This window comes from Xyrauchen texanus, chromosome 21 (assembly GCF_025860055.1).
Source record: "Xyrauchen texanus isolate HMW12.3.18 chromosome 21, RBS_HiC_50CHRs, whole genome shotgun sequence".
In the NCBI taxonomy this organism is placed as follows: domain Eukaryota; kingdom Metazoa; phylum Chordata; class Actinopteri; order Cypriniformes; family Catostomidae; genus Xyrauchen; species Xyrauchen texanus.
The window spans coordinates 6934531-6950119 of NC_068296.1; the positions used below are offsets into that span (position 1 = coordinate 6934531).

The 15589-nt window shown below is 38.4% G+C and overlaps 1 protein-coding gene across 1 annotated transcript in view; it reads right to left on the reverse strand.

Moving 5' to 3' along the window:
* LOC127661459 (unconventional myosin-VIIa-like) overlaps positions 1 to 10440 on the reverse strand; it is a 45778-nt gene extending 35338 nt beyond the window's left edge. The window contains 5 exon segments of the mRNA XM_052152194.1: positions 6 to 127; positions 1037 to 1221; positions 3342 to 3494; positions 3579 to 3692; positions 10336 to 10440. Of these exon segments, the coding sequence (XP_052008154.1) occupies positions 6 to 127; positions 1037 to 1221; positions 3342 to 3494; positions 3579 to 3692; positions 10336 to 10440 (679 nt within the window).
* Between the last annotated feature and the right edge of the window lie 5149 nt (positions 10441 to 15589).

The following is a 15589-nucleotide window of genomic DNA, read 5'->3' on the forward strand; positions in this document are numbered from 1 at the left end:
CTTACCTTCTAAGATTGGGTTTGCCTCCAACACCTGTTGCTCAATCCAGGAGTGCTGACCACTAATAGCAGCCAAGAATTGTAGAATCAACTTGGTGCTTTCTGTTTTTCCTGCTCCAGACTCACCGCTGATGGGGAGATGCAGAAAGATTAACCAACATGGACAAATCTTAAAATATCCTTGCAGTAAATCTTTGCCCAGAAACAATCCCGTTGGGACAACCTGGGGGTCACATCTGAATGGTAACAGGCAGAAGTGCCATGTTCTTTATAAATACAATTATTATTTAATTACTTATTATTAAACACAAATCACAATCGTATTTTATCAAACTACACAATGATGACTCCAAGACATTATAGATATTACAGTTTTATCTTCTGTTTATGCCGGATCTTCTGTAAAGCTGCTATGAAAATATGTGTGTTGTGAAAGGGGCTATACATAAAAATGACTTGACTTTAGACACCCTGTTGAGTTAAAATAACTTAAATTGTTAACAATGCATCTCAAGACATCTGTTCTGTTTGTGGAACTGTATCTACTGTAGCTTTAATATCGCAAGGACCTTTTTGTGTGAAATGCCCTCTTAGCTTGACTTTATCCCTGACCTCAACGTCAACCTGGAGCCTTCCCCTGTCAAATATACATGTTGTTTTAAACCTAACTTGAATTCTGTTCTCACTTACTTTGGTTCGATGTACATGAACTTATTTTTAATAAGGTTTCCAATGCCAGTCCTGAATTACCTTACAACTAACCCTAACCTTAGTAGCAGCAAACACAAATCTCTCTAGCATCTCACAGAATTATGTTTACAATCCAGACATGACCCTAGCTAGGGTTACGTAGTGGTAGCTCGTGAATTGCCCTGTGTGAGATTTGAACCAACAACCTTTGGGTAGCCAGCACATATCTTTGACCATATAGCCACAACACAAAAAAAAGGACATCTACAACACGTCTTTTCATCAAGCTATAATGGAGGCACATATAATCAGTGTCTTGCTTACATAGTCTTACAAGTTTTCCGCACCTTATGATACAGCACTGATCTTTGTTGTTGCGCTGCATGTTGAAATAGCAGTTGTCTGCGATGGCAAAGATATGTGGTGGCATCTCTCCGATCTTTTTGTTGGTGTAGAGGCGAATCTGGTCAGCCGTATAGATGGGCAGCAGCTGATAGGGGTTTACAGCCACTAAGATTGACCCGGTATAGGTCTACAGAGGATACAGAAAGAAAGTTTAAGCAGACTTGAAGAACTTCAGCTGCAGTGGTTTTTACTGTTTTAAATGTGTGTTTGTAGAGAGCTTAAACAGAATGGACCTATGGATATAAACATGTTTGGAAGGCACTCTTGGTGATCTACCTCAAAATTCTATAAGTCATGATTTAAGTCCAATAAGATGAAGAAATATCACTGTGGCAGTTTAAAACTTGAATTTTGTGACAAACCAACTCTTTAACACATCAGAGGTCCTCCTCTGTAATTTTACAGTTTTCTTCTGTTGTTGTTGTCAATTTTAAAGGTCCTGTAAGCAGACCCCATCGGTTGGGCCGAACAGTTGAAGGGGTGGGTGTGGTTGCTAAGGCGATCCAAGCTCATGATTGGGTGGGCCAGGCCCACCCAGGCACCCCTGTAGAGCCAGGCCAGCTTGTGTTTGTGATTTTTGTGAATTTCTGCTAGAATTAGCCAATGAATTATACCTAACCCCTATCCCTTAAACCACATCTCATCTGTCCAAAAACACTGCTGTTTTACAGAGTCTAGGGCTGTCACAGAGACAGGTGACTCCTCAGGACACCTTTTTGACCAATATCTGTAAGGTTATGCGGCATTTTAATGCATGATGTTCCAAAAAATCCTTTACAGCACTTTGTAGTCTAACATGTAACTTACTAAGAGCAATGTAAACCCTTGAGACTGATTGCACTGTGATTTGGCGATAGTAGGTTGAAAGTTTTGCTGCTAAAATCAAAATTAAAATCACTGCTCCAGTTGCCTGGGAGTGTATTTGAATGTATATGCAAGTGTGAGCTCCAGTTAGCGTGTGTAATGTCCACAAAAATGTCTCATGGGGGAATGGTGTGGATTTTAGGGTACATGTACTTTCAGAAAAAACTTGTCAATTTCCTGTGTTCATGTTGGACCCTTTCCAAAAAATTACATAGGACAAATATATATATATATATATATATATATATATATATATATATATATATATATATATATATATATATATTTTATCATTCATGAGGAGTTGTCTTCTGTTGACACAAGACTTTTATTTTAAGGGGAAAACATAACTGCACAACTCAAAATGCAAGCTTATTTATTGAAGACTTTTATGTAATATCAACATTGAGTTTAAAGCATGACAAGTGGTGATGTAAAGACATATATCAACAGACACGTAAGGGTGCACAGTTATATTAGTTACAAAATGCGGCTAGTAAAGATGACAATTAGAGAATAGTTCATGGGTGTCTTGATCTTCAGAGGGTGATGTTACAGTTAGATGGATCAGTGTCTGTTACCACACACCTAATGGCCATGTTGAAATGCAGCACCATAATGAAAACACATTTGTTCAGAGTGAGGTAATGAACAGCGAGCAGTCATGCGCATGAAACTGATGCGAGTACTCACCCGACCCCCACAGTTAGTCTTCACACAGAGACAGACAGAGACAAGAGAATATAACCAGAGCGAATGAGTATGGGTAGTTATTAAAAGACAGAACAATTAAGAAGAAAACAGAAGAGCAAACAGGGTAGATTATAGCACTTGTACATGGTGATTCGTACATGGAGCAAGGCAACAGGGAACTCATGGACCTCAGACTGTTTTCTGCCCAGTATTAAGCAAGCTTGACTTATTCCTGTTCTTCAAATTTAATGATTTTAAATCTCTTTTAACAATCATATCCTCTTGTCCATGTTAGAATTATAATTCTAAGAACAGAATTATTATGGAACTACTTTTTTGGCAAAGCAAAAATAAACAAAATAGCTGCCAATATTGTGTCAGACTGTCAATTTCTCAATTTTAACTTGTATATACCTGTTGTATAAAAGCAACATTTCACTCACGATCATGCTGTTGTACTGAATAATGTAATGTAATGTAATTTAATGTAATGTAAAGTAATATCTTAATAATAACCACACATTCTAGGATAAAGTGACTTTTCGCCAGTCTTCTGGGTACTGCAAGTACCCCCATCTTTCCCATTTATTTGGCAAGTGGTCTTATAATAAATGGGATAATGAGCAGCCAGATGGTCATTTTCAAAATATAAGCACCAACATATACTTTGGCACCAAGTGGAGAACTCACATAGATGACATGTTCTCTGTAGCGGATGAGAAGATTCCGGAGAATTCCAGCCTCATTCAGATCGCCCAGGCGAATCATGTCTTCCACCCCGTGGATGGAGGTGGGGTGCATTGGTTTGATGTTGGTGGCATTTTGGGGGGTGATCCAGTGTTCCTGAAAACATTAAGGTTCAAAAATTAAATAAATCTGCCTTTTAGTCCAACACAGCAGCAAAAATTTTCATAACCAGAAACTCACATTTCCTTCATCATCCAAAACCTGGATCTGACCGGAATCGCAGAGCTTCACCACAGCTCCAATTGGGACCTCAAATTCCCGGCCGGTCTTCAGGTCCAGCCATACATAGTCGCCCTGAAACCATCAAACATTACGGTGTTCTTAAATTATGTCAGTCTGAATAACACATGGTCCAAAATCATTTAATGACCCTATGAAATCAAAATGCTCTTGAATTATAAATTCCACCAATACCAAATACCTGTGACAACCAGAAGGGTTATTCTTACAAAAACAAGAAAATATCCGGGTTGAGAGTCACGTGACACCATGCAAGGATCAGACGTGTGAGCGACAAGCTCTGCGCCTTTAATCCAGTGAGATTTGGTATACCCTGATACATATTTGCTCTTTGAAGTCAATATGCCAAAAGATTCAAATTCCTTGGGCTCTGGAGATATTTAAAGACACTTACATGCTCAAGCTGAAACCTCTGATGGGCCTGCAGACTCAATTTGAACGGTGCAGCAGGACAAATTCAGCGTCAACTGTCCAACATGTTTGTGATGCTGATGAAAGTTGTTGCTGACTTATTAGATTGCGCTGTAATACGTCAGTCGATTACGGCAATGGAAACAAAATTCTGAGTTGGTTACAAGAGTGGTAGATGTTGATAAGTGGATCAATTATCTGGAGTTATCAGATAGGGAATTATCTGATAATCCACTGGCTACCAAAGTTGATTTGGAACATGTTCTTGAAAAACTTGAAGATCTTGAGAATAGGAGTAGCATGAATAACATCCAAATTGTTGGAATTCCTGAGCATGAGGAGGGCAGAGATATGGTGAAATTCCTAGATGAGCTCTTCCCGAGTCTGCTTGACATAACAGGCCATAAGCTTGAAATCGAGCGAGCTCACAGAGACCTAGCTCGCAGATCAGCTGAGGGAGACAGACCTCAATCAATCCTGGCCAAATTCCTGAGATCATCCGATAAAGATCTAGTGTCACGCGAGGCAAGGAGCAAAGGAAAGCTTTCTTGGAAGAATCACAAAATTTTCTTCTCCCAGACTTTGCGAGTTCAACAAGAGAGAAATGTGATTGATTCAAGGAATGCAAGTAACTCTTACATCAATGGAAGATCGCATTTGCACTGATGTTCCCGGCCAAACTGAGAATAGAGACTAAGGTTGGCCGCAAAGTATTTTTATGCCTCAAGCAAGCACTGTCCTTCATAAAAACATCGGAGTGAGTAAGCCATTTGGTGTTTCTCATGTGAGTGGATTGAGTCGCTGTACATAGACCCGACTGTCTAAGAAAGCTCGGTGCCACTCTGTTTTTTTTTTTTTGTGTTGGTTCCATCTAGCAGCTGAAGTTAGTTTTGTGGCATGACACTCCCTCAAGAAACTTTTGCATTGACATAAGTTCACTTTTACACTGAAGTTCCCGGCCAGTGATAAGGATAACCGCAAAATTTCTACATGCCTACAACAATGTCTTTTGTGGAGGAAGATTCCTTCGGGACAATTGTGGATGAATCTGCTTGTTATTTGTGCTTATGCCTTCTAGTGGCTGGAGGTTGTTTTATAGATTTTCTTCTGTCATTTAATTTTGCCTCACAAAATTTGTATAGAAGCTCCGAGTTTGAACAATCTGAAGGCAAAGTTGTCACGGGGACTCTCATAGGCATACACTGACTCTTTGAGTTTTGAGGGATCAATGCTGGTTGACGCTGTCGTGCATGGGGTTAATGCGCACGTTTTTTTCTGTTTTTGTTTTTTTGTTCAGGGTTTTATTGTTGCACTAATGTTGAAATGTGGTCTTTATAATTTTGTATTGATACACAATTTTTTCTTTATATTATATAAAAATGTCAAATTTTAATATGAGTGGATTTTCTCTCTCCACATGGAATGTGAATGGTTGGGGCACCCCATAAAAAGGAAGGTTATTTTTTTTCTTAAACGTAAGAAATATGATATAGTGTTTCTTCAAAAAACTCATCTTTGCCCACAGGAAGCTGGAAAATTTGGGAAGATATGGGGTGGACATGTTTTCTTTCGTGCTAGCTCAAGTAAATGCAGGGGAGTCATTTCACTTATAAATAAATATCTGCTATTCAAATTTCTCAAACAGATTAATGATACGTTAGGGAGAGTCATTATTGTTTTAGCTGAAATTCAGGGGCAAAGTCTGATTTTGGCTAATATTTATGCACCTAACGTGGATGTTTTGCCGCTGATTTTCTTTAGATCTTATGCTGCAGAATTGGCTCCACTTTTGTTAGACGTTTATACGGAATCATTAATGAATGGAAAGCTTCCCCCAACCATGACATTAGCCCGGATCAGTCTGATTCTTAAAAAGGACAAAGATCCATGTGAGTGTAACAGTTACCATCCAATGTCCCTGAATCAGCTAGATGTAACAATATTCTGGCTAACCGATTACGTTATGACAACTTTTAAACATATAGATCAGGTGGGGTTTATCGGGGCCGCAGCTCTTCTGAAACATTTGGCGTTTCATCAATATCATGTGGACAGTGGCGAATGATGAGACTCCGGTCACTGCCATCTCACTTGATGCCGAAAAGGATATTTGATCTGGTAGAATGGGATTATCTTTTTAAGATTTTGGAAATATATGGGTTTGGAAATACTTTTATTGGATGGATTAAGCTACTTTATAGACACCTTGCAGCAGCGGTACAAACAAATGGATTCATTTCAGATTATTTTACTTCTGGATAGGGGCACCTGGCAGGGTTGCCCTCTTTCCCCATTATTGTTCTGTCTTGCCCTGGAACCATTAGCAGCCATGATAAGAAAGGAGGATGATTTTCCAGGGGTGGTGGCGGGACGTATGGCGCATAAACTTTTGCTTTATACAGATGATATTTTATTATTACTATGCCTTTCCTCCACAGAATTATCAATTCCTTTTATACATTTTCGGGATAAAGAGTTAATTGGTCTAATCCGAAGCTTTGACTCTGACAGTGTACTGCCCAGTAACTGCTTTTCAGCCAGGCACCTTTCAATGGTCCTAACTGGGCATTACGTATTTGGGTATTTTATTCCCAGCTAATTTATGTGATTTAGTCAGAGTTCATTTTGACCCTTTAATAAAAGGTTTTCGAGCGATGTGGCCAGGTGGGCCTCATAACATCTATCTATGATTGGGAAGGTTAATGTTATAAAAATGAATTGCATTCCAAAATGTGTCTACCTATTACAGTCTCTCCCCATTGAAGTTCCCCTCTTTTATTTTAAACAATTTGATAGTATAGCTAAATCCTATATCTGAAATGGTAAATGTCCTCGAATGCATTCTAACAAGTTACACAGGCCAATTGACAAAGGGGGTTTGGGTCTCCCCGATATCTTGTTTTACTATTATGCTTTTGGTCTCAGACATTTGGTACATTGGTCGCTTCCGCCTGAAAGAGCTCCTCCCTGGCTCTTTATTGAACAGGAGTTCCTTGCCCCTATCTTGCCAATGCAATGTCTTTCTACCAAGCTGCCAGGAGAAGTAAAGACACATCCCGTTATCTAACACATGCAGTTAGTGTGGACAACAGTTTCCTGTGTGCGCAATTCGGACATTAACCTGAACATTGCCACAAGTATTTGGTTAAACTCTAAATTGTGTATTAACAAGTCCCCTTTGTTCTTGACAGAATGGATTGAGAAGAGTGTTGCTACACTGGGTGACCTGTATGAAAATGGAGCATTGAGATCCTTTGAAAATATTATACAGTGGTTTGTGATTCCCAGATCTCAGTTCTTCAGGTACATACAGCTGCACCATCTATTTTGTGCCACATGTGGGTGTAGTACAAGCCCCCAAAGCTGCAGACACTCTTGAGATGGTACTAGCGGCTTTTGAAAAGGGTCACAAGGCTTCAGTGTACTATTCCTGGCTAATTCAGACTCTAGGGGACAGGGTTTTGACATCTCTTAAGAAGTTATGTTAGAGAGACTTGAATTTAGTACTGGAAGATGAAGAATGGGGTAGGATTTTAAAAAAAGTCTATGTCTAGGGATGCAAGGGTGCGCCTCATTTAATTTAAGATTCTGCATCGTTTTTATTGGAATCCCTCTAGATTACATAGGCTTGGTCTTAAAGACATACCCACCTGCTGGAGATGCCAATCAGAGGATTGGGACATAGTCCAAGTTTTTTGGTATTGTACTAAGATTCAAGAGTTTTGGTCGAGGGTTCAGAGTTATGTCTGTGAGATCCTGAGCACTCAGATTTCACTATGTATTTTGGGTGATGGGGCTGGTGTTAATTTAGGGAATAATCACATTAAAAACTGTGTCCTTACCAGTGTGATGATTGGCAGGAAAGTGATCCATGGGGGATGGAAGTCGACTGGTGCGCCCTCATTTCATGAGTGGTGCACCGAATTGAGAAGAGATGCAGCCTTTGAAAAATTACTGAAAGATGGCTGGGCAGCTTGGGTGCCTTTGGCAAGAAGTGGGGCACTTATTTGGTCTTCTTAGGGAGTTGCCAAGGAGGAACAGCGAGAAGGACAGTTTAAATGGTGTTTATGTAATGGACTGATGTGTGGAAAAAAAAATTCTTGGACTGTCTGCTTGTATGTGTGTCTGTTATTATTCTGTGTCTGACCACTGAAATGTGTGTTGGGTGGGGTGGGTCACATTTTGATGAAAGTTGATTCTGTGTATTCATGTGCTGATTTTGTTGATTTGAGTTTGGAATAAATAAATTGTGTTAATGACAATGAAAATGTCATGGTCATATTTAAACCTGAAAATAAATAAAAATAAGTGAATTCATATTTTGCATAAAAAAAGAAAACCTACATTTAGGACCAGTCAGATTTTTTGCATTGTGACATTATTTTCAGGGCACGTGCACAAATTATACCCCCCAATTTTCGTTACCATACGTTTTACTATTCCCATTGTATTCAATGATGATTATCATTACCACAATGTTTAATCTTTTGTTGAATGTATTAGTAAAAACAATTCAAATGCTGTTTTTCAATGATTCTTTTTTATTATAAAAAAATCACAAAAATATATTTTTTTAAGGCAGTACCTAAGAAGTACAATGATGCATTTACACTTAAAAATATTAATTATATACACTACCGGTCAAACGTTTTGATACACTCATTCTTTCCATATATATATTTCTTTTTTTTTTCACACTAGAATAATAGTAAAATCATCAAAACTATGGAATAACATAAATTAAATTATGGGAATTATGCTGTGACTAAACAAAATCCAAAATAAATAAAAACTGTTATATTTTAGCATCTTCAAAGAAGTCACCCATTGCCTAGAATTTGCATACATGAACTCTTGACATTTGCTCAAGCAACTTCTTGAGGAATCACCCTGGGATGCTTTTTAAACAGTATTGAAGGAGGCACTAATCGGCATCTTTTCTTTATTATTTGGTCCAAGTCATCAATTTCAAAAACATTTTGTTTAAGTTCAATTTTAGTTTTATAATTAAATAAATAAATATGGTGGCACATATATTTTTGTCTTCAAAACTAATTTCAAACATTTAAGCATACACCTTCAGAGCAAAAGATTTTTAAGATCATGAGAAACAATTCAGTCTAGTGTTTCAAAAGTTTTCACTGGTAGTGTGTATGTATATACAGTATACATATTTCACGTTGTGGTAATGAGAGTATCACAATGACCATCTTTTTTTGCATTGCGGTAAGAATTTGGGGGTAAAATGTGTGCAAGTGCCCTGAAAATAATATCACATCCATCCATCCATCCATCGTCAACCGCTTATCCTGTGTACAGGGTCGCGGGGGGCTGGAGCCTATCCCAGCTAACATTGGGCGAAAGGCGGGGGACACCCTGGACAGGTCGCCAGTAATAATATCACAATGCAAAAAAATCTTAATGGTCTTAAATGTAGGCTTTATTTTCTTTATGCAAAATATAATTTATTTTTCTTTTGATTTTGGAGTAAAACTTGACCAAGACATTTTCTTGACAGGCTTCGTGAGCATCACCCAATAACAACAACCAAATCAAGGTTCTCGTCTGTGACAAACAAAAGGCTATTGTCTACTTAAAACAAGGGACAAGCTTATCAATATGTAAAAACTCACTGTTTCAATGGAAAATTCGTCAGCATAGATAACAACAAATAACTGTGCTCGTCAAGCAATTTCATGGGGGCAACAAAGACTCAGACACCGTGACATCATCAGTGCTGAAAAGCATTTTTTACTCTCGTGGACAGAATTTTCCAGTCAATTCCAAGACAACAACCATGGCTAAATCAAAAACCAACAAACCATAACAACTGCATGTGATTTTGACTTATTTAGCTTCGATGTAAATGTAAAAGTGGCCACATAACAATGTAAAAGGATAGTTCACCCAAAAAATGTAATTATTTCATCATTTACTCACCCTAGTGAGTTTTGTATTATCACAAAAGGAGATGTTTGGCAGATTGTTAGCATCAGTCACCATTCATTTTCATTGCATCCTTTTTCCATACAATTAAATGAACAGTGACTGACACTGAACAGTCATACAGGTTTGTAACACTATGAGGATGAAAATGGATGAACGAATTGTCATTTTTGGGGCCAAAATATCCCTTTAACCAATAAGTCACCAACAAATAGGATACTTCAAGAAACAGTACACCACAAGTACAGAACACTCAAAATCAAACTAGGACTTTGGTCGCACCATGAAATTGACAACAATCCACACACACTCACAACAATCACACACACACATGTCATACCGGTAGAAGAGTGGTGTGTTTAAACACAGTGTTGACATTTCGTAGTAGAGCCCATTTCTCCTGATCTTTTTCATAGAGTTCAACATAATCCCGACGCTTGTACATCCTCAAGAGTATGTTCAAACTCTAATCCATATAAGACGCAAAACTCAAGACTGAGAACGCCTGATACACCACCGCAAACATCCAAAAGCCAACTTCCTCAGCAGGTGCGTGTTCTGGGAGCAAGACCATTAAAAACCAGTGCTCAGCCCCGCAGAGACCCAGGATGTTATGAAACCAGCTTCCTTTAGGTCCAACAGTAGGATAAAAATAATAGTGGAGATAAAAAAAGGTTAGATGTTGAGTCTGGGATGTCTGTACGACGTCCTCAAACAGAGAAACACAGAGACTAGAGGAAACCAAATCTGAGGCCCAAGGCTGGTCTGTTTGTCTGCTGCTTCCTCTCCTCTTGGGTTAGTCCAGGAAGATGTCTCTTACTCGTTTTTCTATTGATTCTCGATTGCTCTGTATGTTTTCTATAATAAGTCCTATATTGTTGTTTTGTTCATTTGATTCCACTTTCTTGTCCTTAACAAGGTTAGTTTAAATCTACAGTCTGACTCAACATATATATACACATCTTTTTACCCTCTATTCCTGTTTTTATATGTCATCTGCATGGTGTCTCTTCCTATATTTGCCCTGTACTTTCCTTCTGAAACATTCTCTCTTTTTCTATCTCTCCAGCAGCAGTGGTCATGCTCTGAGAGCTCCTCTGAGAAAAGGTTTGGTCTGGGGAACGGGTGTGGAGGTGGATCCCCAGGTAATATGGATCTTTTTAATTAACTAAATATCCCCAAAGGCAAATCAATCCAGGTAGAGGGAGAACCCAACACCATTTGGCCACAGCTGTCACTGAGAAGGCTGCATTGCCGGCCGTCGACGTTGATACAATCCTAGCAACTAGGAGTATGTGAATAATTCATGCCAAGACAAAAAATGTGCTTTTAGCTCACTCCTCTGCTGTCTTTCATTATGAAAACTTCTAACAGAAGTCAGAGTAGCTACAAGAAGATAACAAAGTCTTCATTTTTATGGTGAATCTCACGAAACCTGTCGGGAACATTTACGTGTCATTGTACGGTATTTTAATGTTTATTGACGGGCTGCATTTACTGCCATTGTAAGTGCTTAAACCATTTTTTTTAATAAATTAATTCATAAACCAGGGACGTTGTGGATATTCAACTTTATGCCACAAAAGCTTTCAAAGTAGTTTAATTTATATTGAACACGAAACATTCCTTGAAGCACATTTAACTCCCTGTTTAATGGACGTTTCACTTACGTAAAAGTGTTATACAATGTCAATGATGATTAGATTCTCATTACAGTAACATTAATTGTATACTTTCTTTAAATCCACATAAATTAAAGGTACTAACAAATAATACCAAGATGTATATATACCATACACTTAAAATATATTTGTTTTTAATTGCATTAAAGTAATGAGAATTTGATCTCTTTTTCATTAAAGTTATGAGAATCTGCTTAAAATAATATTCCGGCTTCAATACAATTTAAGCTACAGCGACAGCTTTTGTGACATAATATTGATTATTAAAGTTCAACCTGCCAAAGGCGCTGCTGATACAGTTCAACTCAGCAGTCAACGAGTCTGTCCTCTGCACTTCTATAACTGTCTGGTTTGGTTCAGCTACCAAGTCAGACATCAGAGGACTTCAAATCAGATTGTCAGGATTGCAGAATGGCTTCCTACCCTCCAAGAACTGTACACTTCCAGAGTGTGGAAAAGGGCTGGGAAAAATCACTTTGGACCCCACTCACCCAGCACACTACCTCTTTGAACGGTCAACCTCTGGCAGGCGCTACAGAGCACTGAGCACCAGAACAGCCAGGCACAGGAACAGTTTCTTCTATATACATAACTGTATATCTATAACATATTTGAACAACATTATTGCCCTTCTGTAGTTTCCTCTATATATATTTGTCTGCTGTATATTATTTTTTATTCTTATTTCATTGTTTATGTATATATGTTTATATCAGTTGTTGTATGAGTTTGTTGTAGATGTATATTTGTGTATTCTCTTGCACTTTAAGCCTCTGTCACCATGACAAATTCCTTGTGTGAGCAAGCATACTTGGCAATAAAGCTCATCCTGATTACCACAGAAATTTATTCGGGGAAAAAAAAAAAAAAAGAAATATGGGTTACAGTGAGTCACTTATAATGGAAGTGAAGGGGGCCAATCTGTAAACGTTAAAATGCTCAATGTTTCAAAAGTATAGACACAAGATGTAAACAATATGTGTGTTAACAAGATTTTAGTGTGATAAAATCACTTTCTAACCTTCTCCGTGTAAACTTATAGCCAATTGTACAACTTGCCATGATGAGGTAAAGTCAACAAATACTAAAACCTCCATTGTTTATAAAGAAAAGAATGGACGAAATACATTTTTGTGGTAATCAACGTTATGCTTCAAATGCTGATGACTGAGCTTAACTTGTATTGAACCTGGAATATTCCTTTAACTGTCATGAAATTGTCAATTGCCATTGTGCAAAATATAATTTATCATTTCTATCTTTTCATTTTGGGGTGAAATGTGGACTTGTTCTTCACAGGTCTCGTGAGATTCACCCTTTTGCAGTTTGTTACTGTATCTCTGCACCAATGCATCATATATATTTTTATATAATAATGCTATCATTATTATTGAGTGGTCTATACCCTTATTAATGTATATCATTATAGACAACAATGTACGGTGGTCTGCTTGGTATTTACCTCTAACTTCTTATAATTATTATTCTGTGATGCCCAGTTTTAAGTATGGGTTATTTTAATCATGCTTTTATTAGATTTCGCTGTCTGCAAAAAAAATTATATATATTCTACGTGGCATTGATTCAACAAGGTGCTGAAAGCATTCTTTAGAAATGTTGGCCCATATTGATAGGATAGCATCTTGCAGTTGATGGAGATTTGTGGGATGCACATCCAGGGCACGAAGCTCCCGTTCCACCACATCCCAAAGATGCTCTATTGGGTTGAGATCTGGTGACTGTGGGGGCCATTTTAGTACAGTGAACTCATTGTCATGTTCAAGAAACCAATTTGAAATGATTCGAGCTTTGTGACATGGTGCATTATCCTGCTGGAAGTAGCCATCAGAGGATGGGTACATGGTGGCCATAAAGGGATGGACATGGTCAGAAACAATGCTCAGGTAGGCCGTGGCATTTAAACAATGCTCAATTGGCACTAAGGGGCCTAAAGTGTGCCAAGAAAACATCCCCCACACCATTAAACCACCACCACCAGCCTGCACAGTGGTAACAAGGCATGATGGATCCATGTTCTCGTTCTGTTTACGCCAAATTCTGACTCTACCATCTGAATGTCTCAACAGAAATCGAGACTCATCAGACCAGGCAACATTTTTCCAGTCTTCAACTGTCCAATTTTGGTGAGCTCTTGCAAATTGTAGCCTCTTTTTCCTATTTGTAGTGGAGATGAGTGGTACCCGGTGGGGTCTTCTGCTGTTGTAGCCCATCCGCCTCAAGGTTGTGCGTGTTGTGGCTTCACAAATGCTTTGCTGCATACCTCGGTTGTAACGAGTGGTTATTTCAGTCAAAGTTGCTCTTCTATCAGCTTGAATCAGTCAGCCCATTCTCCTCTGACCTCTAGCATCAACAAGGCATTTTCGCCCACAGGACTGCCGCATACTGGATGCACTAGAAATGGTTGTGCATGAAAATCCCAGTAACTGAGCAGATTGTGAAATACTCAGACCGGCCCGTCTGGCACCAACAACCATGCCACGCTCAAAATTGCTTAAATCACCTTTCTTTCCCATTCTGACATTCAGTTTGGAGTTCAGGAGATTGTCTTGACCAGGACCACACCCCTAAATGCATTGAAGCAACTGCCATGTGATTGGTTGATTAGATAATTGCATTAATGAGAAATTGAACAGGTGTTCCTAATAATCCTTTAGGTGAGTGTATATATATATATATATATATATATATATATATATATATATATATATATATATATATAACACACAACAGTTAGTTCCGGTCCTCAAATCTGATTGGACGAGAGACGTTCCATGAGCACTGATGTTCTGACAGCATCAGCACTCAGACGCTTCACTGTGTGTGTATCACTCTGCTTGTGTACGTGCTGTTCTAAACTAAAGTGTAAGCGTAGTGCATATCTGTAAGCCCACAGTGCCAAAGTTACTGTCTTTATTTTTGAAATTACATATATTAGCCAGCAGGTGATGGCAAAAGATAATTTTTGTGTGTAATATGAGCCAGTTGGTGATGTAAAGTGAATCTGTTAGTCATTGTTTACATAGAACAGTGCTCAGTGATCGCTCGTATTACCACTACATTACTTAAGGCAGGACGTTGTTTTAAACGGCTTTAAATGAACAATTTCAGGATTAAGGCTCATCGCAGCTGAGACACAATGGACTGTTTGATTACAGAACTCGAGGCACTTACAGAGTTTCCACATTGGATACACACTGTTTAAAAATGGCACAGGACATTGCTGTTTCTATAGTGAATGACTCTTGCGCGGCTACCACGAAATAGGGAGAAATACCCCCGCTTGGATCCTATTTTTCCACTGAGAAATCTGACCTTCAGGCTTCACGCTGACAGCATCTCTGCTTGGGAGTGGCAACAGGTGATCTTACATGCTCCGTCTCTCTCTCTCTCTCTTTCTGTCTCTAACACAAACACACACACACACACACACACACACACACACACACACACACACACAGACACACAGACAAAGACACACAGACATGCACACACCCATCAATCCATCCTTGTTTATCCAATATCTTGTGCGAAATAGCACAAGCCGTGATACTATTTCTGAAGTGAACTTTTTGAATTACTAATGAAGGCTTGGACGCATTATTTGTTTTGAACCAGCAACGGCAGATTCTGATTTGTTGCGTAATAAAGTAGTTCCATGCACAAATGCGTTTTTATGACCTTATTTTTTTTATTTACTTGTTCATTGAACTGTTATATATATATATATATATATATATATTTTTTTTTTTATTTTTTATTTTTTTTTAAAGTACAACCAGTGTAAGGGAATGAGATACTCAAGGTAACAATATTTATAAGTTCAAAAGGAGAGATAAGGTCAAAATATATACTGACTGACCGTAAATGTGTACCTTTGAATTTCAAAGGGGG